The sequence below is a fragment of the Ciconia boyciana genome, chromosome 1 (assembly GCF_034638445.1).
Source record: "Ciconia boyciana chromosome 1, ASM3463844v1, whole genome shotgun sequence".
In the NCBI taxonomy this organism is placed as follows: domain Eukaryota; kingdom Metazoa; phylum Chordata; class Aves; order Ciconiiformes; family Ciconiidae; genus Ciconia; species Ciconia boyciana.
The window spans coordinates 45,132,244-45,157,251 of NC_132934.1; the positions used below are offsets into that span (position 1 = coordinate 45,132,244).

Genomic DNA, 25,008 nt, shown 5'->3' on the forward strand with positions numbered 1-25,008 from the left:
AGAGGATAAGTCACGGAGAGGTAATTATAGAGCCACTAAGAAATGATAATTCACTGACATTTCCTTTATAGGAACTAAGGACTTGAAACTAGAAGAAGGCAAGTAGAAAACAAGCAAAAGGAAATGGTTGTTTATTACATTTATAGATACGTTACAGAACTTCTGGCCACTTGATATTTTGTGTGATGATTGTGGTCATAGGTTGGAGTGGAGACTGAAGACATTCATAAAAGAGAAATCTGCTGAGGTTTACTAAATTCACAGAAATCACCTTTGGCTCAGGAAATCCTTGGGCTGCAAACTGCAGTCTGGGAGATTACTGAAGGGGATTATCACTCTATCCAAGCCTTGCTTTTCTGTAGACTTACGCTTTTGGCCACTGTTGAATACAAGATACTGTGCTAGTGGAGACTTTGGTCTCAGCCCAGTATGTTACCTCTTATACTGACATTTCTTTTCTTGAGGAATTGTCTGTTTTTGAAGAACTCCACATCAGTGATGTCAGAACCGCACTAAGTAGCATTACAGAGCAGCAAGTAGTTTGTCTCTGGATCTCGTGAGTAATGGAAGTCCCTATACATGTTACTGCAGTGGTATTAGTCTGTGTATCCTTGAGATAAGCAAAGACATGACATAATTTTTCTGGAGTTTTCATTGCACTCTGATGACATGAGTCCTGTCATAAAGTAATGTATTTAAAATGCTTTTTTTTGTTGTTGTCACACAGTACCAAGCGCAGTTAAATATCTGAACTATAGCAGAGACTCTGAATCAGTAACTGTTACCTGGCCACCAGCCCAAAATATGTTTGATGGATATGTTATTTCAATAAACAGTAAGGTCTTCAATGAGGAGAAAATGTTACCTTCTGGTGTAAGGTATGAGGATTACATTTAAAAAATAACTGACATGAACTCAAAACAGATGTTTCACTGTATATTTAAAATAAGTAGCCTGCAGCGTTACTTATATGTGATATATATTTGATGTTTTAGTTGATATACATTACTATACCCATGTGAAAAAAGATTATTTTAAGAATTGCATTTTTTAACAAATTACAAATCTCATATGATGTGTTTGTGCAAAGAACAAACAAAATACTGCACTGCAGTGAGCATCAGTAGAACCTGTGTGTCATTCTGGATGTTTAGTTTAATCTTTTAAGACTTTCTAGTACTTGAACTTGCTGTGAACCATAGTGTGATGCATCCTATTTAAGATTTAAGATTTTATCGTACTAAAATAGTTTTTACTGACAGCATATACACATGTATACACATATCATGCATAAATAATATCCATAATACTATAAAGAATTAACATATGAAGATACATGCATTTTTAAAATCCTAAAGAACACAGTCTATTTTTTTAATCTTTGTAGAATATACAAATTTGAGAGTCTTCTACCAGGCACTGATTTCTTAATCAGTATTTCGACAACCAATGGATTAAAAAGAAGTCAACCCACCATCCTCAAGATTAACACCTGTAGGTTCAATTTTTCATTATTTCAGATAATTAGGGTTGTTACATTTTAAGGTATTGTCTAAGAAAAGCTATTCCTTATTAAATCAATGCAGCTTAACAATGGCTGGATTAATGTATGTATGTCTCTTTTTTCAATCTAAACATCCTTGAAAGTTACCAAGTAAATAAAAGCTTTTAAAACAGAAAAAAGTTTCCTCTGTAGTTAATGAGATTCTGCCAGTAACTGAATCAGCAGTTGATACTAGAATGATACAACTTATCCATAAAAATTTACAAACATTGATTTTACTTCTGATTCTATTGCTAATATGTGGAAGTGAATTTAACTTATTTTATATTCTTCTTAAGTAAAAAATGAAATCTGTTACTACACTGAACTATAAAATAATGAATTACAGCAGTGTCTTCTGTAGATGTTAATTTCCTTCAAATTGATATAGATTATTTTGATATTAAATTTTGCATCCACTCCTGTCTTTACCTCAGATCCTGATCCCCCATCAGATTTACAGGTGTTTGGGCAAGAAGAAAATACAGTCTATTTTTCTTGGAAACCACCAAGAGGAGGATTTGATATGTTTCAGGTGAGATAAGAATGGGAAGAAACCAATGCAATCCTTTACTTTTTTTTTTTTTTAATTTCTCAATGAAATTACCATCCTGTATGTACTGCAAACCCAACAATAAATATTTGTCTTTATAACCCACATAAGTATGGGAGGAAATACTGCTGTGGGAGAAGATCAGCTAAATACATATTTCATACTACATAACAATTTTTTAAAAGATTATAAAATTATGCTTTTAAAAGCTTTCAAAACCTGACTTTTCAGCTAGTGTGCAATAAAAAAGATTACAGGTCAAGGGTTGAATGCAACTGCAATGTAATCTTTTTTTCTTAGCTTTCCAAATTTGTAATACAAATTAATTTCATTAAACTGCAAAATAAAAAATTCATTCTATATAGAAGGATCTAAATGTTTTATTTAGAAAGTTCCAGAATAAAACTTTTTTTTAAAATGTAGCAATCTCCAAGACAAAACTGCAAACATTTGATACCTCCCATACCCTCCTGGTCTTGGGCACGGAGTAGTTTAGGGACTTCCTAAAGTGGACATACATAAGAAAAACAGTGAATGTTTTTTTCTGAATCTGTTTAATCCTTTATACTTCACAATTTCATTATGCCCTGTTTGAAAGACTACACTTTTTTTTTATTTTAAACCTGGTATTCTTTCGGTTCTTAGAAAGAGGTAGTACTTCCCTATTCACCATACCCATACCTTTCATGATTTTATAAGCTTTAACTTCTCAGTTGTCTTTTGTGTAGCATTCTTATGTGGAAGCTGTTCTACATCTCTTATTATTTTTTTCTTTAATTTTTCTAAGCTTTTGATATCATTCTTGAGATTGGGTGTTCACCTGGGATGTGGGTGCATAATGCAGTTATCAAAAGGTTAATAGTGTTTTCTGTTTTGCTTCCTATTCCTTTCCTAGGCAATAACATGCTGTCTACCTTTCTGACTACTGTCAGACTTTTTAAAAAAAGCTCTTCTGTGGATATTTCAATTTGAGACAGCTCAATTTGACTCAAAATTCATAGTTCATTAATAATGATTCTGGTGTGGAAACATCCTTGACCATTGAAACAAATAATTCAGTTACTATTTCTCATATGGGCTTGTCTATACTGAGTGCTCCCTTTGTACTTTGGTCGGCTAGTGGCCTCCCCAACACCCAGATAAGCTTATTGTGTGTTTTTGTTAAATTATTATTTGTTAAATTATTGTTTTCATTAGCTGTTATACCATTTTCAATTTGCTTTTCAGTCTCCTTTGGCCTGCTTACCTGTGTTTGTGCTCTGCCCTGCTTCCCTGTGCTTCTTAGAATCATAGAATGGTTTGGGTTGGAAGGGACCTTAAAGATCATCTAGTTCCAACCCCCATGCCATGGGCAGGGACACCTTCCAGTAGACCAGGTTGCTCAAAGCTCCATCCAACCTGGCCTTAACACTTCCAGGGATGGGGCATCCACAACTTCTCTGGGTAACCTGTTCCAGTGCCTCACCACCCTCATAGTGAAGAATTTCTTCCTTATATCTAATCTAAATCTACCCTCTTGCAGTTTAAAGCCCTTACCCCTTGTCCTATCCCTACATGCCCTTGTAAAAAGTCCCTCTCCAGCTTTCTTGTAGGCCCCCTTCAGGTACTGGAAGGCTGCTATAAAGTCTTTTTGGAGCCTTCTCTTCTCCAGGCTAAACAACCCCAACTCTCTCAGCCTGTCTTCACAGGAGAGGTGCTCCAGCCCTCTGATTATCTTGGTGGCCCTCCTCTGGACTGACTTCAACAGCTCAATGTCCTTCTTATGCTGGGGGCCCCAGAGCTGAACGCAGTACTCCACGTGGGGTCTCACGAGACTGGAGTAAAGGGGCAGAATCACCTCCCTCAACCTGCTGGTCATGTTTCTTTTGATGCAGCCCAGGATACGGCTGGCTTTCTGGGCTGCAAGTGCACATTGCTGGGTCATGTTGAGCTTCTCATCAACCAACACCCCCAAGTCATTCTCCTCAGGGCTACTCTCAATCCATTCTCCGTCCAGCCCCTTTTTGTAATTGGGATTGCCCCGACCCATGTGCAGGACCTTGCACTTGGCCTTGTTGAGCTTCATGAGGTTCACACAGGCCCACTTGTCGAGCTTGTCCAGGTCCCTCTGGCTAGCATCCCGTCCCTCCGGCGTGTCGAGTGCACCACACAGCTTGGTGTCGTTTGCAAACTTGCTGAGGGTACACTCAATCCCACTGTCCTTGTCGCCAACAAAGATGTTAAACAGCACTGGTCCCAATACCGGCCCTTGAATGCTACTCATCACTGGTCTCCACTTGGACAGCAAGCCGTTGACTGCAACTCTTTGAGTGCAACCATCCAGCCAATTCCTTATCCACCAAGTGGTCCATCCATCAAATCCAAGTCTCTCCAATTTAGAGACAAGGATGTCATGCAGGACAGTGTCAAATGCTTTGCACGAGTCCGGGTAGATGATGTCAGTTGCTCTTCCCTTATCCACCAACACTGTAACTGCGTCATAGAAGGCCACCAAATTTGTCAGGCATGATTTGCCCTTAGTGAAGCCATGTTGGCTGTCACCAGTCACCTCCATATTTTCCATGTGCCTTAGCATAGTTTTCAGGAGGATCTGCTCCATGATCTTGCTGGGCATAGAGGTGAGACTGACTGGCCTGTAGTCCCCCGGGTCTTCCTTTTTTGCCTTTTTAAAAATGGGCGTTATGTTTCCCCTTTTCCAGTCAGTGGGAACTTCACCGGACTGCCACGACTTCTCAAATATGATGGATAGTGGCTTATCAGCTTCATCCAGCAGTTCCCTCAGGACCCGCAGATGCATCTCATCAGGTCCCATGGACTTGTGCACCTTCAGTTTTCCTTAGATGGTCTAAAACCTGATCTTCTCCTACAGTGGGTGGTTCTTCATTCTCCCAGTCCCTGCCTTTGTATTCTGCCACTTGGGTGGTGTGGCTTGAGCACTTGCTGGTGAAGACTGAGGCAAAAACGTCATTGAGTACCTCAGCCTTCTCTGTATCCTGGGTAACCAAGTCTCCCATTTCCTTCAGGAGAGGGCCCACATTTTCCCTAGTCTTCCTTTTATCACTGACGTACCTATAGAAGCTTTTCTTGGTGCCCTTGATGCCCCTGGCCAGATTTAATTCTATCTTAAGTTAGCTTGCATGAATTAGACAAGTTTATAGTTTTTATTTTTCTTGTTTTGACATGATGTCCAGTTTTTAAGGATATCTTTTCTTAAAGTAGTCCTCTTTACTGTTCAAATGGTCTTGCTATTTCTACATTCCCGCTACAAACTTTTCAAGTGGTGTATTATATATTAAGGTTGCATTTCAATGTTTTTCATACCATGACACTTTTGGATGCACCTCATAATTTCCTTTTAATTTGCTTGATCATTTTTAAGTATTTATCCTTTTCTAATTAAATGTCACTATGCTGGACTTTTTATTTTTATTCTTACAAAGAAGCTGAGTTCTAATATTTCATGATTGGTATTACAGAGTGGCTCTCCAGCATTTGTATTTTGAACCATATCCTTTGCAATGCTTAGCACAAATTCTAGAGTTATTTCTGTTCTTTCAATTCTCTAGTCAGAAACAATCCACTAGGACATCTAAATACTTTGTCTGTGGATCATGTTTCACTAGGACATTCAACCAGTCTCTCTTTTGTATCCTTCTTTTGCACTCTGTCTTGTATTATCCTTTGCATTTTGCAGTCACTGTATGAACACGGTCATGCAGTCAATAAGACTTTGCAACAGTAAACTGTTCTTTAAACATATCATTTGAATCAATAAAGATTTCAAGGTATAGTCTTGTATGGTTAACTTGACTAGAATATTCTTTGGTATATAGCATTACCATGAGACAAAGTACTTTGCTTTAATGCTCTTACACAGTTTATACAACAATATTACAGTATCCAATTATTTTCCTCCCCCTTCCCCATGACTTCGATTATATCCTTACCTAAAACTTGAAATCTGAGTATTCTTAGTCTAGTTTCTTGACACTTCTTCTCTCTTCATTAGTGTAAAGCTGCATTGATCTGAATGAATAAGAGTAGCCAGTTAACCTACCACAGCACAATTTGCTGATGTAGCCTGGAGCATTTTTACAAATTTTAAAATTAAATTCAATTCTCTCGTTCATGTTTTGAACCAGTTCAGATATACTTTTGTATGTGGTCAGGTTATTTTTTAGCATCCTGTGGAAAGTAATTGTCATCTGTAATATTGATCTTTATGGCACAGTATTATTGTTCGGCATCTCATAGAGCAAGCAGCCACATTAGAAAGTGCTTTGTCTGAATAAATGAACGTATCTTTAAATCTTTAATGAGAAGGGCTTCAGTAGACTGGTTGCTTAGTAAGGTGCACCTGCATAAAAGGGATCATTTTACTAATCATTTAAAATTAATTATCCCAGCTCACTAACTTTCTATGCAATATATTGTAGTTTGTAGAGTGAAGAGTGCACAAAAGGTACCTTCCTAACTTGTTTATACTAGATGTAAATCTTTAATCTATAGCTTTGCTTCTAGCATTTTGCAGTGCTGTAATTCTAATAAGGTGATGACAGTCTCCAAAATTTAGTGTGTATTAATAGGTACTGTGCTGGTAAAACATACAGAGAGGAATTAGATGTTCCTCCCCAGATGAATGGCAGCTGAACCAAAGTCCTTTCAGGTCACTGCCATGTGTAGAATATCCCATATGTTGGAGGAAATAACGGGTGGCAGGACAGGACACACTGGTGTGGGCACTTGCAAACCTTCTTGATCTCTTAGTACTAACTGCCATGCCTGAGAAACCCATGTGTGCCTGCTGGAGATGCTTGTCTAGAGCCCTCCTCTGCAGGGCAGACACAGTGTGCATCTTGCCTTTCACTAGCGCAGATATGAAACAGTCTGCAGTAACAGTTTTCTATGTCCACAGAAAGAACTATCACAGGAATTTGTTTTCTCACCTTAGAGTTGTCCGGGAGGTCAGAAGGAATCCTCAGAGCCTCTAGGAGTTAAGTGCCCAAATTTCAATTACTTAGTATCTCCAGCACATTTATTCTCTGCAGTGGTTCTAAACAAGTGAGTTTTCAAGGTATACCAGGGAGCAGAGTTGAGTGGCTGATTCCTTGGGTCTCTTTTCAGAATCTCAGCTCTGAACAGTGCATGGGTGTTTTTTTGTTGGTTGGTTGGTTTTGTTTGATTTTGTTTGGTTTTTTTTTTCCCAGAAAGGTACAGAGGTTTTGGAAGTGTCTCCATTTTAGAATACAAAAAATTTTATCTCATCCTGTTGATTAATCCTTAGGCTGCTCTTCTACCCCTTGGCTATTCTCATTCTTTCTATCTTGTAGTTAATTGTACAGCTCATCAGTACAGCTGTGTGACTGAGCAGTCAGGGTACGCTTTATTATCCTTCCTTCAAGAGCAAAAACCTGTCATCTGTAAGCCATGACTTAATGTCGCTTCCTCTGTCTACTTTTAAAGATTAAAGTCACTGCTTTCACCACTGGGCTTTTAAGGAATCTTAGAGTAAGTAGTGGATCAACCTTGTGGAACATAATACAAAACTTAAGCCATATTCTTGATTTTTTTGTCTTTAAAATGTGGGGGATATTGTAAATATTTTTATATAAACAGGTAGTTTGAATCTCTGAACATTAATTTTATGAAGTGAAATAGTCTGGTATAAGAAATTACTTTTCTTCCATAGCTTTCATATTGTCTAATGAATAACGAGAAGCTGCTTACCAGAACAGTTTATGACACCAGAGCTGTAGTGAAAAATCTGGTCCCTGGGACAGAATACTTGTTTCAGTTAAGGACAGTTAAAGGCTTGGATTCCTCTGTGGCTGTGGAGAAAAAAGTCATCACAAGTAAGGAAATACCTTATAACTTGTCTTTTTTTTCTTTTTGAAAAACAATAAATGTTCAGAGACATTTAAATCATTGTATGTAAGTGACTGAAAAGGGTCACACAGTTCAAAATGAAAATTGAACTTGAGGGAGCAAGTTCTGCTTCCTCTTGTGATAGTTGTTTAAACAGGAGCCTTGTACGTAACTCTCTGGGTTGAAGCTGAGAAATCTAGACATAGTTGCAGGTACCTGTTTGAAAAAGACGTGGACTCACAAAATTCTTCCAGCTCTAGCAAAATAAGATCTTGCCAGAATAGTACCCTATACTTGAAGAATTACCTCACATTTATTTTACAATTATTTCTGTGTCTCTTAAATTCTTGCAAGACCGTGGTCTAAGATTGGAGGATTGCTCCTGTACAAGGCCACAGAACACTTACAAGAGTGAGAAGAATTTCCAGTGCTCCTGTGATACAGCATAAAAAAAGGAGAGTTTGTTTATGGCAGAGATTTGAAGGAATAGATTTATATTTGATTCTGGACTGCCAAAGCAGATAAAAAACAGTTAAGTGTAATAAAAAAATAAATCATCTCCCAGGTTTATACACATGCATGTCACAGACCTCCTCCCTTCTTTGATGGATTTTCTGTGGCTTGTTTGGACTACAACTCCTTAACCTAGTCAAGGAGGCTCTGCACTTAGTTATTCAAAGATGAGTGAATCTCTGAAAAAAAACAGATCTAGTCCTATAGATTCTTGTTAATGAAAAGTGCAGCAGAATAATCATAATCACGGTCCTGAAGGTGCTTTTTATCCTCAAGCAAATATTTTCAAGAGTATTGTGGATTAGTCCAGTATATAGCTACATTATGGAGAGATTACTCGATAATTTTAATGGCAAACCTTTAGGATTTTTTTCATGCTGAATAATCCATCCCTTAATGGGATTATGCTAATTAGTATTTTTCAGGAAGTTTTAAGCAAGATAAATCAATAATCTGGAAGATTCATTTTTTAGGAGGACTGGAAACATTTTTCTTTTCTAACCGCAGCTGTGCTGCACAGATTAATGGAGGTGCTATTTGTAAATAATTATCTGTGATTTTAGGAATCTTAATATAACCAAAAGGAATATTTTAAAAGGAATATTTAAAAAGGAAAAAAGGGATAATCACTGAGACTATGCAATTTACTGTATCCTTAAGTGAACAGACGAACAGTTTTCTAAAATTATATGGCCTATGATGTATTTTAGAAAGCTTTTAACTGAATAAAATCTCTACTTCTGTTTACAAAGTGTTCAACTCTCATTCTGTTTCACCAGTGAGCAATGTTACTGTTCTTACAGAAGATCTGATAAGTCTGGAATTCTCTTCCATAAATTACATAGTGCACACAGGAGGTACATGCCCAGGTTTTATCCTGTGCAGCATAATTGCAGTGTTTACTATATATCCATACAAACATACTTCTGAAATTTGTATGAATATTTCATGATGCTGTAAACCCTCAAATCATTTAAATAAAAAATGTTTATTTTTAAAAGATGGTACTTTTCTTACATTTTAGGGACTATACATTAAATTTTTTTTTAATCTGAATAATTTTTACTGTAGAACCAGCTGGAATATGTGGTCTGGCATTAAAAATGGTAAATACTTCCTCTGCAACTTTAATGTGGAATCCAACCAAGACTAACTTCACTTCTTATAAAGCATCTTTATCAAACAACACCTTTATAAACAAGTTCAGGATTCCAGGAGCACTGACTGACTTCAGTGTTACAGACCTGACTGCTGGGGGCATTTATAATTTCACACTGCAAAGACTAAGAGGAAATATTGAAGGAGCTTCTGCTTTCATTGAAATTGTAACAGGTCTGTATGGTTTCTTGCTTTCCCTCCTTGCCAATGAATGGTAGCTGTCAATAACAGTGCACGTTTAGCTTTGTACATCTCACTTTGTAGAATAACATTGGAATTTCAAGAGATCTTGCATGTAATAGTTTGCTGTGGTTGTGGACATACATTACCTATACCCTATTCTACCTTCATCTGGTGATATGCTACGAAACATAATTTCTTTAGCTGTGCTGCATTTCTTTTGACCATTTTTAGTATTTTCATTATTTTTCAGGTCTTATCCTGTGAAGAGTTATGCACAAGCTGAGTTTTACCTTATCTGATTTCAGTAGGTTTTTTGCAGTGCGTGAAGTTAAAGAGGTTTACAAACGTTTGTAGAGTTAAGGCTTTAGATTGTAAACTACTCCATTCAAGGACTGTTTCTTATTAAATTTGTGATTAAAACTTAGTGGGGTAAAATCTCAATCTTGACACATGTGTCTGCAGTTTACTCTAATGTAATAATGTAAAATACAGATGAAATTTAAAGAGCAGAAAGATGCACCAGAACTACCTCAACCAATTTCTTTTACTACTTTCTTATACTACTTTTTATAGGATTTTTGTGGCAATGACATGGTGGTATGAGAGAGACCTGAGAAGTGTTGGAAGTTGTCATTGATTGACTACTTTGACCAAATGTCATGACATTTGTATGTCTGCTTTTGGGATCAGTGCTTGACAAACCGTTGGTTCTTCTGCCTTAGTCAGGGGGACTGAAGCAAGAGGTCAAAGAGAGCCTTTAAAATAAAGTGATGTAAATCCTTACATTTGTTTTGAGGTAATGTCCTGAGGGTAAAATTAATAAGAAAAAGTCTTGTATGTCTTTTAAAGTTTAAACTAGGACTGCAATGCTATAATACTTTAATTGCAATTAATATTTTTTTTTAAAGTCAGTTTGGTTGACCTAATTGTGCTTCCTTTTACTTAAATGTATTGAGATTACATTGAATGCTGAGCCTGCTGGTTTATAATGGTTAATTTTTGGAAAAATTAACATGTTGTTGTATTTTGCACTCCATATTCACTGATGTATCGACTCAACCTCAACTGATTTCCAATCCACTCACTTAGAATATATATTGCAGACATTTAGTAGTATTTTTGTAGGTGAAATTGTGAAATTTACAGCAAATTGTTCTGGCTATGCTTTACACAAATATACTGCCTATATGCTTTATACAAATATGCTGACCACTGCTGGTAAGAGTGTGTTTGCATGTGCATGAAACAGAGGAGGACTGCAGAAGAGCAAGTGCAATGAGGCTTGAGTGAACCACACTCAGATACGCATTCCCTGATGATGTGGTTAAATCTGCAGAAAGGTAGAACTGAGGCTTTTTTTCAGCATCAGTGGGAAGGGTAATTCTCAGTCATAGGATAATAGTAGGAAGAGCATTAGCTTCATGGGACTAAATTTCTCTTTCCATGGGGACATTTTTATGCTCTCTTCTACTGCTGAGTCAGAAGTAATTCAACTGGGGTAAAGAGATGACTTTAAGCATTGTGATAACTGCACACTCAGAGATTAATCATGGGTCTGTATAAAAAGACCTCTATAAGCATAGAATCCAGCCTTAAAGGAAGTTGAGATCCATGGAAATAATAGTACTGATGATAGCAGTAGGACTTAAAATTTGTAAAAGTGTACTAAAAGGAAGAAATTATGCTCTCAGTTACACTTGCGCACCTCCACATATATTATTATTTTTTGTTGTTGTTCTGTTAGTATTAAAATAAAGTATGATTAAATGATAAAATATCATTCATGTAAGATAAACACAGACTGAATATAAAATCTAAAGGTAATATTTGGATACATTAATATTTCAGATAGATTATCTGATGGCAAAACTGGAGTTTGAAATGATTCTGCAACTTTGGATAGTCAGTGTAAAGAGTTCATGAAAGATATATAGTCTAAGCAGATTTACAGTAAATAAGAAAGGAGTGGAGTTCTTTCAGGATGGAAGTGATATGATATTCAGACTGCACAGTAGGATATTAGAGTATAAACAGTACTAAAAGATTTAGTCTGAATTCTGAAGAACCATGTTAGTAAGGCAGACAAAGGACTGAGTGCAAGGGTAGTGGCAAATCTGAAATGTGATGAATAGCATCACTGACTGGGCTTGCTCTGGGAGATAAGCATAGGGATACCTGTTAGCTGTGCGTGCTTTCCAAAGTAGAAAGGAGACAGATGCACACGGCTATGGATTTCACAGGTGGATAAATTATACAATATTATAGGTAGATAATGTTTTAATGACCCATTGAAGAAGCTAAAATCTGGTTCATTATTAGGCTTAGAGCGCATGATACAGATTTAAAGGTGCATTTAAAGGCAGAAGAAAGTGAGATGGTGTGACAGGGGTAGGTGGAAACTTGGCTTTCAGAAAAGGAGTAAAACGTCCAAATTTTGTGGACTTAACACACTAGACTTCATGGAATTACTAGGATTTCAAATACATGAAAAGTATAAAAGAGTTAACAACCCTGTGGCTAGCAACAGAACAAGCACCAGCTATATCTTGCATTTCAATAGTAGCACTAGTTATGACAGTAGCAGTGCTAACTTTAAGGTTGAGGACAGCAGAAACACCAGGACTGTGCAGAGATTCTTTGTTAACTGAACACTGGGCAGAGACACTTGAGCTTGCTCTCTGCGAATGGGGATGTCTGCAGAGCATAGTTGGGAGATTATCAACTGAGACTCAGAGGTAGTATAGCAACTATAGTATAATTCAGTGCTGTATCCAGGCTCATTAGCAATTATGCTTCATGTAGCAGGTAAACTGTTCTTGGATGCTTTTATATTCACGTGTAACTACTAATATATTTGTAAAGGGGGTTATTTAAGTTAATGTCTTTTATTCCACAATTTTATTTCAGAACCTGCAAAGCCAGAAGGACTTAAATTCTTCAATGTTTCATCATATTCTTTTTCACTGTATTGGAGACTACCGTATGGACATGTAGACAGATTTCACGTGGATCTTATTCCTGATCATGGTTCTGTTGTTATCCTAGATCTTGGAGTTAGGGAGTATCAAGTATGTGCTTTTATTACAGGACTTGCATGGCCAGCTTTTCCTTATGCACTGTGCTGATGAGGAATTCAAGCTTGCCTCCTTAGCTATTTAATGCAAATATGAATATGAAAGTATTAAAGAAAAATTGGTGAAAGCAAATTTCAGCATCCAGAGTTTGTTACCTAACAACAGGTAGTGAATTTACTTTTTTTAAGTCTGCTAGAAGGATACAGCCAGTCATCCAAGGGTTCATGAATAGTTTAACAAAGGAAGGGCAGAGCTATTGAGTAATACAGACTCATTAATTGTGTACTTGCCAGGAAGATCTGTGCTTAAATCATTAATGCAGGCAACATTTCACTGCTAAGCCATCAAAAAGAAATAGGAGCACTTTTTGATTCTGCTGTCTGGAAAATATAATAATATTAACAGAAATAATGGTTGTGCTGGTTGTTTTGCTTTTGTTTTTTATCGGAACTGCAAAGATACAGGTATTTTATATAAATGCTTGCTAAAAAGTTGTTAATTATGTTTATTTCAAAAGATGGGTAGCTTAAGGGTCAAAAACTTGTAAGTTTTTCAGGCTGCTTTTGTGTTTATTCTTTCAAAAAGGAATTTTATAATGCTTCATATTTACTTTGATAATGATGATACAGAAAAACCTCTATAGATACACTGATAGGTGATTCTGTGATAAAATTAATAGTTAATTTTGTTGTTCTTTCATATTGAATGTTATACAAATTTTATGGAGGTAGTTAAATAAGATGGCAAAATACTGTACTGTAGCTAGCAGATGTAAGCTACTATTTTTACTGTTGTAAATACCGTTGTATTTCTAAAAGCTTATTAACAGATCACTTTCAGTAATGCAATGCTTAAACTTTGGGGTTTTGTTGGTTTTTTTTTTTTTTCATTTTCATGATTCTTGGTAAAAGACTTAAAGAAATCTATGTCCTATTTCAGGCTGATTTTTCTAATACCGTTCCTGGAACAACATACAATGTTACAGTTTCTGCAGTTTCTTCCTCACTGTACAGTTCACCTGCGAGTAGAACAGTGACAACAAACGTGACAAGTGAGTTAATAATGACTGATGAAATTTTGTTGATTTTTTTTAACTATGCTTTTTTGTATTTATTATATGCACAGTATCTGAGAAATTATAATCAGTTTTGAACAGTCATTAGAATTTTTCATCTTCTTTAACCATAAAAAAATACACTGAATCTGAGGTGTTCTATGAGAGCATGAGAGTTTCTCTGTCAGATATTTTTAAGAAGCAGCCCCGGATGTGAGTTGTAGTTGCAGTCATCCATTAGCTTGGCTATTTAAAAAAAAAAAAAAAAAAGAGGGGGCAGAAAAAAGCATAAAGGAGAACAATTTATAAGCTTTTGAAAAATTTGCTATTGTGTCATGTAGTAGTATCCATACCCCAATTTATATGTATAGTGCTAGACTTTGGAGACATTTCAAAAAAATATAGCCATATCAGGTGTGTTTTGTAAGAGTGCAGTTTGGTTTTGAATGGTTTTAGGGAAAGGAACTGAAATTAAGCATGCTAGAATATCTCAAATACTAAATTGCCTTTAAACTCTGTTTTGTCCATGAAGGTCTTGAGCATTACATTTTTTACATTCTTATAGAAGAATGTTCCTGGTGTTCCAAAATTTGTTTAATCATTTTTGTAACAGGACTCTAGCCATAAAAAAAGCTTTTTATTTAACAATACATTAGTTTTCAGTAGTTTTACTGGTTTATGCTGGCAGATGATTTAATTTCTTTAGAGAAGCTGTGAAGGTGTCTCCATTATCTGGAAACTTAATTAAAACCTGGTTTTTGTGTGTGTGTGTATGTGTGTGTGTAATAAAACAATTTTCTTTTTTTTTTAGATCCGGGGCCCCCTGTGTTCCTTGCAGGTGAAAGAGTGGGCTCTGCTGGGATTCTGCTGTCATGGAATACACCACTGCATCCAAATGGGAGAATTCTCTCCTATATTGTTAAATATAAAGAGGTCTGTCCATGGATGCAAACAGCTTATACACAGGTCACAACAAAGCCAGATAGTTTGGAAGTTCTTCTTACCAGTCTTAACCCTGGAACAACTTATGAAATTACGGTAAAAGCTTTACAAATGTCTTTTAGTATTTTGAATTCTGATTTATTGTAAATTGTGTGAGTTTGTGGTAGGTCCATAAAGTGTTTTCTGAAGGACCTTGCTAATTACTGTTGCCATATAACAAAATATCTTAGCCAGGTATTTGTTTACAGTAGTGGTTTTTAAATCTACTTTAAATAATTTCCAACCAAAATTGTACTAAAAGGTAGTTTCTTCTATTGATATTCTTATTGATGTATGGCATTATGTGGTAAAAAGTAAAAAGCAAAGGGTAGAATTTTCAAAAACATCTAAATCCTTCTTCATCTTCATTGAGATTTAATCTTTCAAATCACTGGTGCACTTTGGATATTACATGTAGATTTCTAAATCAGCTCAGCCAGATCCAGAAAACCATGTAGCTACATACTTCTTTCTTTGATTTTAAACTTAATTACTTTAAGAAGGATTTTTCTTGCCTGAATATCTGTTTAGATGTAAGCTGTAAACACTTTAGCCTGGTTTCCCTAAGCCTGGGAGTTTTACCTAGTGTTATCTCCTGAAATAAAAAATGTCATACTTTTCCATTCCCTTTCCATAGATTTTATTACCTAGATATTCACAGTGAATATCTACCGCCAAAATCCGTACATGTATTTTCATAACTTCTATATGTGGAATTTGTGTACATTGAGATTAGGCACTCCTGATCCATCTCTGAACTCTTCAACAGTAAATGACTTCAGGTGGACAGAAATGAACTGTTATCCTCTTGGCAATATTTGGCAAGCAGTTCTTTGCCTGACTTTCATAAGAACCTTGGAGAGGTGCTTCTGTTCAATATAAAGAATGAAATGAAATGATGTGTTTGATTTGCTTCTTTCCATATCATCTAAGTTCTTACAGTGCAAAGCTATAAAAAAACATTGAAGTTGACAAGACCAGGAATAGGGCTGTGCAGTGATTCTTTGTAAAGGTGGTGTGTGTTTGTGTAAGAAAGTAAAGATGTAATTATGGCTGCCATTGTGGTAAAGTTGCTCACTGTGAATCTAGTTGTGATGACCATGCTGATAAAAGCCAGTATATCCACAGCTGGAGAAATGTTTATCCTTTGATCTTCTGCCTCCAGTCATCTGTTAAAAAAAAAAAAAAGACACACACAAAAAAAGTTCAGCTACTATTTGAGAAAAGTATTATCACTTCGACTCCAAGCAGATTAATCTCCTCAGACAAATGAAGTTATTAAGAGAATTCCATTTGCAATTCTGAGTACCTTGGTATCACTTGTGTGGGGTTCACTATTAAAGGTTTTGCAAATTCCATTCTTTGCTCCATATATGAATCTTCCATGGGAAAACTGTGGGACATTTTAAATAATTTGTTTTACTTAGCAATAATTTGCCCTTTGTTCATATATATGGGAGGCAATCCTTCCCATTGCTGGTGCCTGAAACATTGATCTTAGAGCACAATTTGACTCAGGAAAGTGACTTGTGACCCAACAACCTCTGTCTAGAAGGGACCACACAGCTTTTCTCATGAGTGAATAAAAGTCTGTTGGCAAGCTATGGGCTGTTACGTTACCTGCTGCTTTGGTGGGTGCCCTGACCGCCTGACCTACGAGCAACCTCACAGATTCAATAACAACTCAGGTGGAAAGACTTTTTCTACCTCACAGATGTGGCCAAAAAGAAACATTACATGTTTTCCTTCTCTTGAGCAATTTCTTGTGGTTCTTTGGGTAATTTTTGGAGGCTGTTGTGTCATTTAAAAGTAGTTCTTGATTTTTGCATAGGTGAAAACTCTTTATTGTTTTAGGGTACCTGGCTTGGTCCTGTTGTGAAATTCTTTCTGGTAAATACTGTGACATTACAGTTCAACAAAGCTTATAAGCTTTGAATATGGGTTTCCAATCTGTTTGTAACAGTCCAGTCTTAATTTCTTTACATCTATGAAAAAAAATTTTTTTAAAGAAATAGCAGTAACAAGTGATAATTTTTTAAATGTTGGAGAGCTATGGATAATTTTGAACATCTGATCATGGATAATTTTGTAAAAATATGCACTCAAGATTTTTTTCTAAACTTAAATAATTAGTGGCAACATACTTCAAAGCATAAAAATTAATACTCCTTCCAAATGTGAACTGCAGCTACTTGAACTTTGGGTAGTACTTTGTTATCTGCATGGTAAACTTCTCCTTTTTACATGTTTCCAAGCTTTTTTCTATAATGGCTCTTTGTGGTAGTGATCTCTAGAAGCTAACTACATTATGTAAGCATTTATTTTGATTTATCTTCAAAGGTAATCAGTGTGTGTAGCTGACACCTTTACCACGCAAATTTTTGCATACTTACGTCAGAACTTTGACTTCTCTTGAAACTACACATATGAAATGGGAGTTTCCATGTCTGTCTTAATGCTACTTTTCCTTTCTGGGCCCTTTCTACAATACCTACTTTGATAACAAAAAAATCAGTGTTCAGGTGAGGACATACCTTTAGATTTATATAATGTAATTTTAATACTGTCAGAATTTTCTGATTGCCTGTCAGCTCCCTGAAGATCTTCAGCTAATTTCCTCAGCTATTGCAATTACTGTAGAATTCATCAATGCTTAAGGATGTTTCAGGTCGTTCTCTCTGTGACACAGAAGTAGGTGGGGTTGGCTTGAGTCATGAGGTGTACATGCAGGAGGAGGAGGTGTTTGTATGGCTTAGGAAGGAGCTGGCCAGCGATACAGATTTTCCTTCACCAAGCAGAGCACGTACTGCATTGGGAAGTGGTCATAGGCATATGCATCCCGTTACATCCTAGATTAAGTCTTCCATGTTACTTCGTATTTCTTTGCTGTGGTTTGTCTGCCGTGGCTTAGTGCTTTTGTTTAAATAGCTTTACAGTCTTCTGAAAGATGCACAGTTTAGTCCTGAGAAGTGATTAGAACAGTTTTCCTTTCTGATCTGCTGGCTCCTTCCACTCTTTGCCTCTCATTATCCCCTGCATGCTGTCTGTCACTTCTACCATGGTCCACACATAGTTTTGCACATCTGCCCCTTCTCACCCCACTTTCCTCCGAGTCTGCACTGTCAGCTCCCTCAGCACCACTGCCATACCTTTGTTACCTGACACTGGTGGGAGGGAATGACTGCCAACTTTAACTTTGCTGGAGAGCTTTTTGCTTTGCTGCTTCTTTCACACACCTCTCACCATCACTGTTGGAATTTTGCTCATGTTTTACCTTTCGTTGTCTCTGTCACTTCTTTTCAAAATAAGGAGTCAGACTTCATTCCTCTTTCTTTGTAAGTATTGCATGCCATGGCCCATCACCGAGTTGAATTGTCAGTAAGTCCTATATTGCAGAGCAAATAGCATCATTGTTGTGTTTATCTCCATAAATTCTACCAAAGTCTCAATGTACTGCCCTTCCATGGGAAGAGTGCTATGGTCGTGAGCATTGAGACACATCCACCATAAAGTGCACCCAAATTTCCCTGACCTGTTGTCTTTCTGCCAAAAGAGATGCTTTCCTTGGGTTTCTGCTCTGAGGGAGGTTGACCTGCTTTTGCTGTCCTTCAGGAGTTCAAGAAATAAAAGACAATCTATTTTCCTTTTTACTCTTTTAAGTTATAGAACAAATAAAATAGGAATGGGGAAGCTGATTTAAGTGAATTATAAGGAAAAGGAGCATGACTGATGTTATTCTTGCTGTTGACTTTAGCATAAAATAGGGACTCAGCACTTTTGAAGTGTGGCTATTCACATGTGGTTTTCTCAATTTCTTACACTGTTGTTTCCATTTTATTTTTTCACATTTAAATGTTGAGTATAAATTAAACAATACAGCTATAAAAGGCATGTTCATTTGTATATTTATATTTTAAACGCTAGAAGGTGAGTCTCTGTGTATCAAGGTTTTCATAGTCTCTGAAACTATATAACCTATAGATTCTCTAATGTGGCTTTTTTTTTTTCTGTAGGTTGCTGCTGAGAACAGTGCTGGTGTTGGAGTATTTAGCGATCCTTTTCTTTTTCAGACTGCAGAAAGTGGTAATTTTAATAAAGCTGCTAATTATTTTAATTAAAGCTGCTCTAATTCGTTCAAATAAAGTATCCATGGCACATTTTATACTTGAACAAATTCTGATGCATTTAGAACAAAATCCTAATTCTTTTCTTATTCTCTTGCTCAGTGGAAAAGGTGCATTTTGTCCTATTTGCTAGTAACAGCATTTAGGGTGTGCACATATGGGGGTTTCTTATATGGAGAGTCTGTTTCTGTTGGAGTTCTCCTATGCCAGTTTCTAGGTAGGCTGCTTCCAGAAAGCAAGGTCACAGGAGAGCAGAGCTACCTATCAAGTGGACCCATCTGCTGTTGCCTGCAGCAGTACTAGGAGACAGACTTTGTTGTGGGATCAGCTCTCGCATTGCCTACTTATGTCAAGCCATATTTGTTTAGTGCTGGAGTCGAGTGCCTTCTCTACAAAGCCCAGCACAGAATGTATTTTACTAAGTTTTTACTTCTTAATTCTGAAGCAAAAAAAAATAATTATAATACGTGGCTGAAATAAAAATTTGACTTGATGGTTTTGAAGATTAAAAAATTATAATTATAGTCTGAATTTGCATAATCTTTATTAATTTAGTGTTTGTAGTCTTGCTCACACTCCAGGAGCAGTTGAGCCTTGGCTGAAGAGCTGGTACCAGGCCAGTTACATTGGGGTGAACAAGTCTTAGTGGAATATAGAATTTGTGCTGCCATGGTGGTGACCATCCCTCTGTGTTTAGGACTCCTGATTTGTTTCTGTAGCTATGCAAACTGCAGAGTGCCACATCTCAGTTAATGGCAGGAAATCATCACTCTGCATCAGATTCTGCGATAACGCAATGCGTTATTAAACAAAATATGAGAAGAGGTAGTAAACTTGCCATGTGGAGCTATGCAAAATCATTGTTTTAAACTATTCTTTGTATGTAATTGTTGGTAGAAAAACTTATTTCTGTGCGTTTATTTACTCATGTTTGACAGAGGCATCAGCGTTTCTCCATATGAGAACATTAGCTTTTTACTTTTTGATGCATTTCTGCTCACATTTTATTAAAGCTAAAATTCCTTATTATAAATGTAATTGGAAGGTTTCTTCAAATTCTAGATGAGAGTTCTGTGTCACTGATATGACATTTATACTTTTACCTTCTCAACTTTTGTTTTTTTAACTCATGCTTTGATGGTTAAAGAAACCCCAACATCTTGATCAACATAAAGAGGTACAGTTTAAAGTAGGAAAGTTAGACAGAAGGTATAATTATTCAAATATAAAGGCTGTAGTGTGGGAGGAGGGGGAAGGGAGTGAAAGATCTGCAAAAGACTCAGCAAGACCTAAGCAAGAGCTGAATATGAGGCTTGGAGGATCTGTCTCAATTCAGCTGTGAAATATGTGTAATTGTGGACACTTGTATGTGTGCATATTTTTAAGGCAGCATAACCCTTTTCTCCTTAGTACTAAGGCTAGCTATCGCAGGAACTTCTACTGCTCATGCCATGCAGACAGGACTAAGAGAGAGCTACAGTGCTCTAATTCTCAGGAAAGTTCATATAGCTTGTAAAATCTCGTTTAGATGCTGCATCCCATTCCTTTGTGCTGTGGTTAATACAGATGCTCTTACAAAGGACTTGGAAACTGTCACTGATACAAAGAACACCATTTCTGTCGTAATAGTGAATATTCAAATCAAATTGAGCTATTCAAAGCTACCAAAAATCTATATCCAGCTGGGAAGATGACACAGGTAAAGTGAAATAAAACACCCAGTGCTGTCATATTCTCTTAAACAAAAGTGGGCAAAAATTTGCTACTTCTGACACAGTAGATGAGTTGCTTCTAGGAAGAATATTTTTAAGTTGACCAAATTAATTACATTATTATTATGAGACTGAAATAATTATATTTCTCACTTAAACTAGATCGGAAAAGAGCTGGTTGCATATCAGCTACTTTACATGTATTTGTGAAAGGTTGTTATTTATTTGCTTCAGGGTTTGGAAGCTAGAAATGGCATTACAAAAAAAAATGGGAATTTTTTTTTTCCAGTGCTGAGAATAAAAGTATGTCTCACTGCTTTTGTTTGTTTTGTTTTCAAGCTCCAGGTAAAGTAGTGAATCTCACAGTTGAAGCCCTAAATTATTCAGCTGTAAATCTGATCTGGTTTCTCCCTCGGCAACCAAATGGAAAGATAACTAGTTTCAAGATTAGTGTGAAACATGCAAGAAGTGGAATTGTAGTGAAAGATGTCTTGGTTAAAGTAGAGGACCTTCTGTCTGGGAGGTTACCAGAATGTAATGTAAGTGCTATAAACCTTTTAAATTAGAAATAGAGTCAAGCCGCAGAATATAGTTTTACATTTGAATTTTGAGATGTAAAAAATTTGGAGGCTTGCTTTTCAGAACAATCCCAAATACTTTACAAACTTAGGCCCAAGGCAGGATAGAATGGTTGAAGAAAGACCTTTCTGTCCAAAATTGTTTAAATGGAATACTTTTCCTTGAAAAGCTCAGTTTAGTCAAAGTAAAAATACTAAGAAAGGGTCAATTTGGTGTCCTTTTAACAGAAAATGATGAAATAGATAATTTTGAATTTTTTTCAGCTTTCATTGTTTTTTATTTTTGTTTTTTACAGCATTCAATTAGAACAGGCAAGAATTCTTTTTTTTTTTGGTCAGTGCAGACATACTGTAATGTTAATATCTTATTTTTTATATATAGTATGATAATGCTTTTTATATTTTAAACATATGCTTTATTCTGTGTATCACATTTCAGCATTATTTAAATACTTTTTATATCAAAATAAAAAGGCCCACTCTTAGCAGTAATTTTTAAAAAAAATGTTTGTAGTCTGAGTTGTTCTTAAAATAAGCACTCATGAAAAAGTTTCTGAATTTTGACTATTCATTGGATTCAGACCTGTAACCAATGTATGCCTTTCAGAATTTCTTGAAGAAAATTCTCTTTTCCAGTATTTATTCTCCTTTTCCTCTTTATTCTGAGCATAGTGTTCTGATTACTTGGATGTCAAGTTTCCTAATTTTTTTTTCCTTTTTTTTTTTTCTTTTTGTTTTTTTTTTCCCCCCCAGGATGCTAGGCTTAGTACTTTAATGAAAAGTGCAGTTTTAAATTATAAAAACTATTAGGACTTTGGTTTCAGATTTTATTTGGAAGATCATCTTAGGCATTGCGAAGGTTCCCAACATCAGGCTGATTTAATTCAGCACTGAGAAGAGAGACTGCCACCTACTGAATCATAAGCATTGGTTATTGTAATGTCTAGCAGTTTTTCAGAGGTATCTCCTGACAGTATGGATTAGGAAATCCCTGTCTGGTCTTATCCATTATATATGGATATATGTATGCTATATATGTATATACACATACATACATATAACATAAATGTGATGTAGAAGGACCTCACTAGGTGACTTTTTTTTAAGAGAGAGACTGAATGCTGAAAATGGAATCTGGAAATAATTAAATGAATCCTAGAGAGTTGCTTCTCTTCAGTCAGATTTGAGAACTTTTGGGATAAGGCAGCAAATTATAATACTCTCACTAACAGGATGTACTAGCAATGTCAGCTAATGAAATTATAGCCTAAATTTGGAGATTGAAGTATAAAAAGGAGAACCAATTTTGGATGATTTTGTTTCAAAGGTGGTCTGCCTTTTTTAATCTACATATATTTACAATTATAGGTTATAGATGCAGCTTATCATATGTCATATTTTGTCTTTATAGGATAATAGTGAATCATTTTTGTGGAGTACTACCACTCCTTCAACTACTTTTGGCAAATCCACAATTCCTTCACGGACTACAGTTACACCAAGTACAGAGGCACCGAGTCAAATGAGCTCTGTTTGGAATGAACCAATTAGTTTTGTTATAACTAACCTCAGGCCATATACCACCTATCTTTTTGAAGTCTCTGCAGTTACCACTGAAGCAGGTTACATTGACAGTGCGATTGTCCGGACACCAGAATCAGGTATATACTGCTTTCAAATTGAGATAAAGTTCTCAGATTTATATGAAAACTTCAAAATATCAGTTTGAAGTTATGTTGTAAGGTACTTCAGTCCGAATCTGTCTTTATCTGTGTCACGCTCTTGTATTTACATGATTACTTAATTTTACCTGATGGACTCAACTGAAAGTGTATATAACTATTAATGTATCTAATAATGTACAGTGAGTGGGAGTTCAGTTATTACTAAAAGTCAAAAATACCGAAGTATGCTCAGGACAGATCAAATTTTATGAAAAACTGAGGATAATTTAAGAACTGCAATTAATGGCACAATGGAAGGAGAATTAAAAATAAAGATGAAGAGAAAAGGTGTCAGGCATGGTATTCAAAAGTATGGGTATTGTATACATAGCAATGCACTTAAAGCTTCTTTGCCTTTGTGGAAAAATAAGCAGTATAAAGAAAACTCCTGTCCCATGGTTCCTCAATCTGGACCTACTGCAGAAAGTTGTTCAATGCTGAATAAACCTTTAAACACTAGGAAAGTTGATTTTAGATTACCTCCAATGCACTGAGAAGTTAGAATTGGAAACGAAGGTTGTTCAGGAGCAGGAGTTCTATAAAGGCTTAGGTAGTGGGCAACATTATTAATAGAGCCATACCAAACAGGTGTTCTAGAGGAATGTTATTCTGGTGCTCTTTCTTTTGCCTGACACAGGTGTTACTGGGTGCCGCTTTCATACATCCAGAATTCATAGCACTGCTCAGATGAAAAGAAATTTAATTCTCTCCTAGCACTGTTCATTTGAATTGCTTTGCTAGAATTGAAATATCCTTAGTTTGCTGTCCTGTCTAGGGTTAATGAAATTTTGGGTAGTTTCTGTTCTAATGATCTCAGGGCTAATTTCCAGTTTATTTTTCACCCTGTTAACATCCTAGGAGAGGTGCACTGTTAATAAGGCAGCCCTGGAAAGTGATGAAAAGCTTATGCAGTGCGGTTAAGTTCTGCCAAATACATAGAAAGATGTCAGCTGTTGGAAAGATAAGATCTTCAGTCCTTGCTTACCGGCTGCCTGTAACAGCCAGGGTTCATCCATTAAAGCATGGTCTGGGAAAAGGGAGGTTGTCTTATTGGTTGGTGTGGGTGGACGTGTACTGTGCCCAGAGCCGCAGGCACACCCGCAGTCAGCTCTCATGACCAAAGCTTCAGTAAATCCTTCCTCTCAGCAGCACACTGGCACACCCAAGCTTCTGGATCCACTTCTATTAGATCTTCACCTTATGAGCATTCAGGTGCTTGTTAAAGTGCTCCCCTGCGAGTCCTGCAGGCCTGTGTGCCAAGGAACCTGTTTGGAGGCTGGCCATGGACTTGGTTGGTGATTTGTTAGGGAAGGCATTATGAGTTAATAGACATTTTGCCTCATTATTTTTATTTTCTTACCTTTCATTTGCTTCAGTGGGAAAGATGTTTTTACATGCTAAAGTTTGTATTTATCTATATAGCCTATACAGTAAAATCATGATTTAGGAGTGTTGCTTTGCAATTATTGTAACATGTCCCCCCTCCAGTATCAAGCACCATCATCCAGTCTGTCTGTAATTTCTGAAATCCACTTCCCTTTTCCAAATGTCTTGGTTCTTACAAGAATCTCTTTAGTGTCACGCTAGCCACCCCCTCCAAGTTACCAGTTTCTCATATGGCCAAATCCTCACATATCAGTCCTCCCCTGGAGTGTCTGAGATGAGGCTTGAGGGAGAGGAACTGATAGATTATAGTTTGCGATAGCAGGTGGGAGGATGGAGAGCACATTTATTTTGAATATCACTTTCCTGCTCACACAGGAGCATGACACGGAGTTGTTGTCATGTCCATTTCACCACACAGAGGAAGGTGATATATGTCTCTACTGTATAGCTCATCGCTGTTCCATTTTAAAATGTTGAAAATTATTTCTGCCACTCCAACCAGAATTTTCTGAGCCATGCTGAAGCTCTCCTGTGTTCTTGACAAAGATGATATTTTTCTT

The 25,008-nt window shown here is 36.4% G+C and overlaps 1 protein-coding gene across 1 annotated transcript in view; it reads left to right on the forward strand.

Annotated features, from left to right (window-relative positions):
- PTPRQ (protein tyrosine phosphatase receptor type Q) overlaps positions 1-25,008 on the forward strand; it is a 145,023-nt gene that overhangs the window by 21,239 nt on the left and 98,776 nt on the right. The window contains exons 13-23 of the mRNA XM_072864388.1: positions 728-878; positions 1,388-1,494; positions 1,981-2,078; positions 7,786-7,948; positions 9,546-9,806; positions 12,723-12,883; positions 13,829-13,940; positions 14,755-14,981; positions 18,938-19,007; positions 21,100-21,299; positions 22,750-22,999. Coding sequence (XP_072720489.1) covers positions 728-878; positions 1,388-1,494; positions 1,981-2,078; positions 7,786-7,948; positions 9,546-9,806; positions 12,723-12,883; positions 13,829-13,940; positions 14,755-14,981; positions 18,938-19,007; positions 21,100-21,299; positions 22,750-22,999 — 1,800 coding nt within the window. The remainder of the gene's footprint in view (positions 1-727; positions 879-1,387; positions 1,495-1,980; positions 2,079-7,785; positions 7,949-9,545; positions 9,807-12,722; positions 12,884-13,828; positions 13,941-14,754; positions 14,982-18,937; positions 19,008-21,099; positions 21,300-22,749; positions 23,000-25,008) is intronic.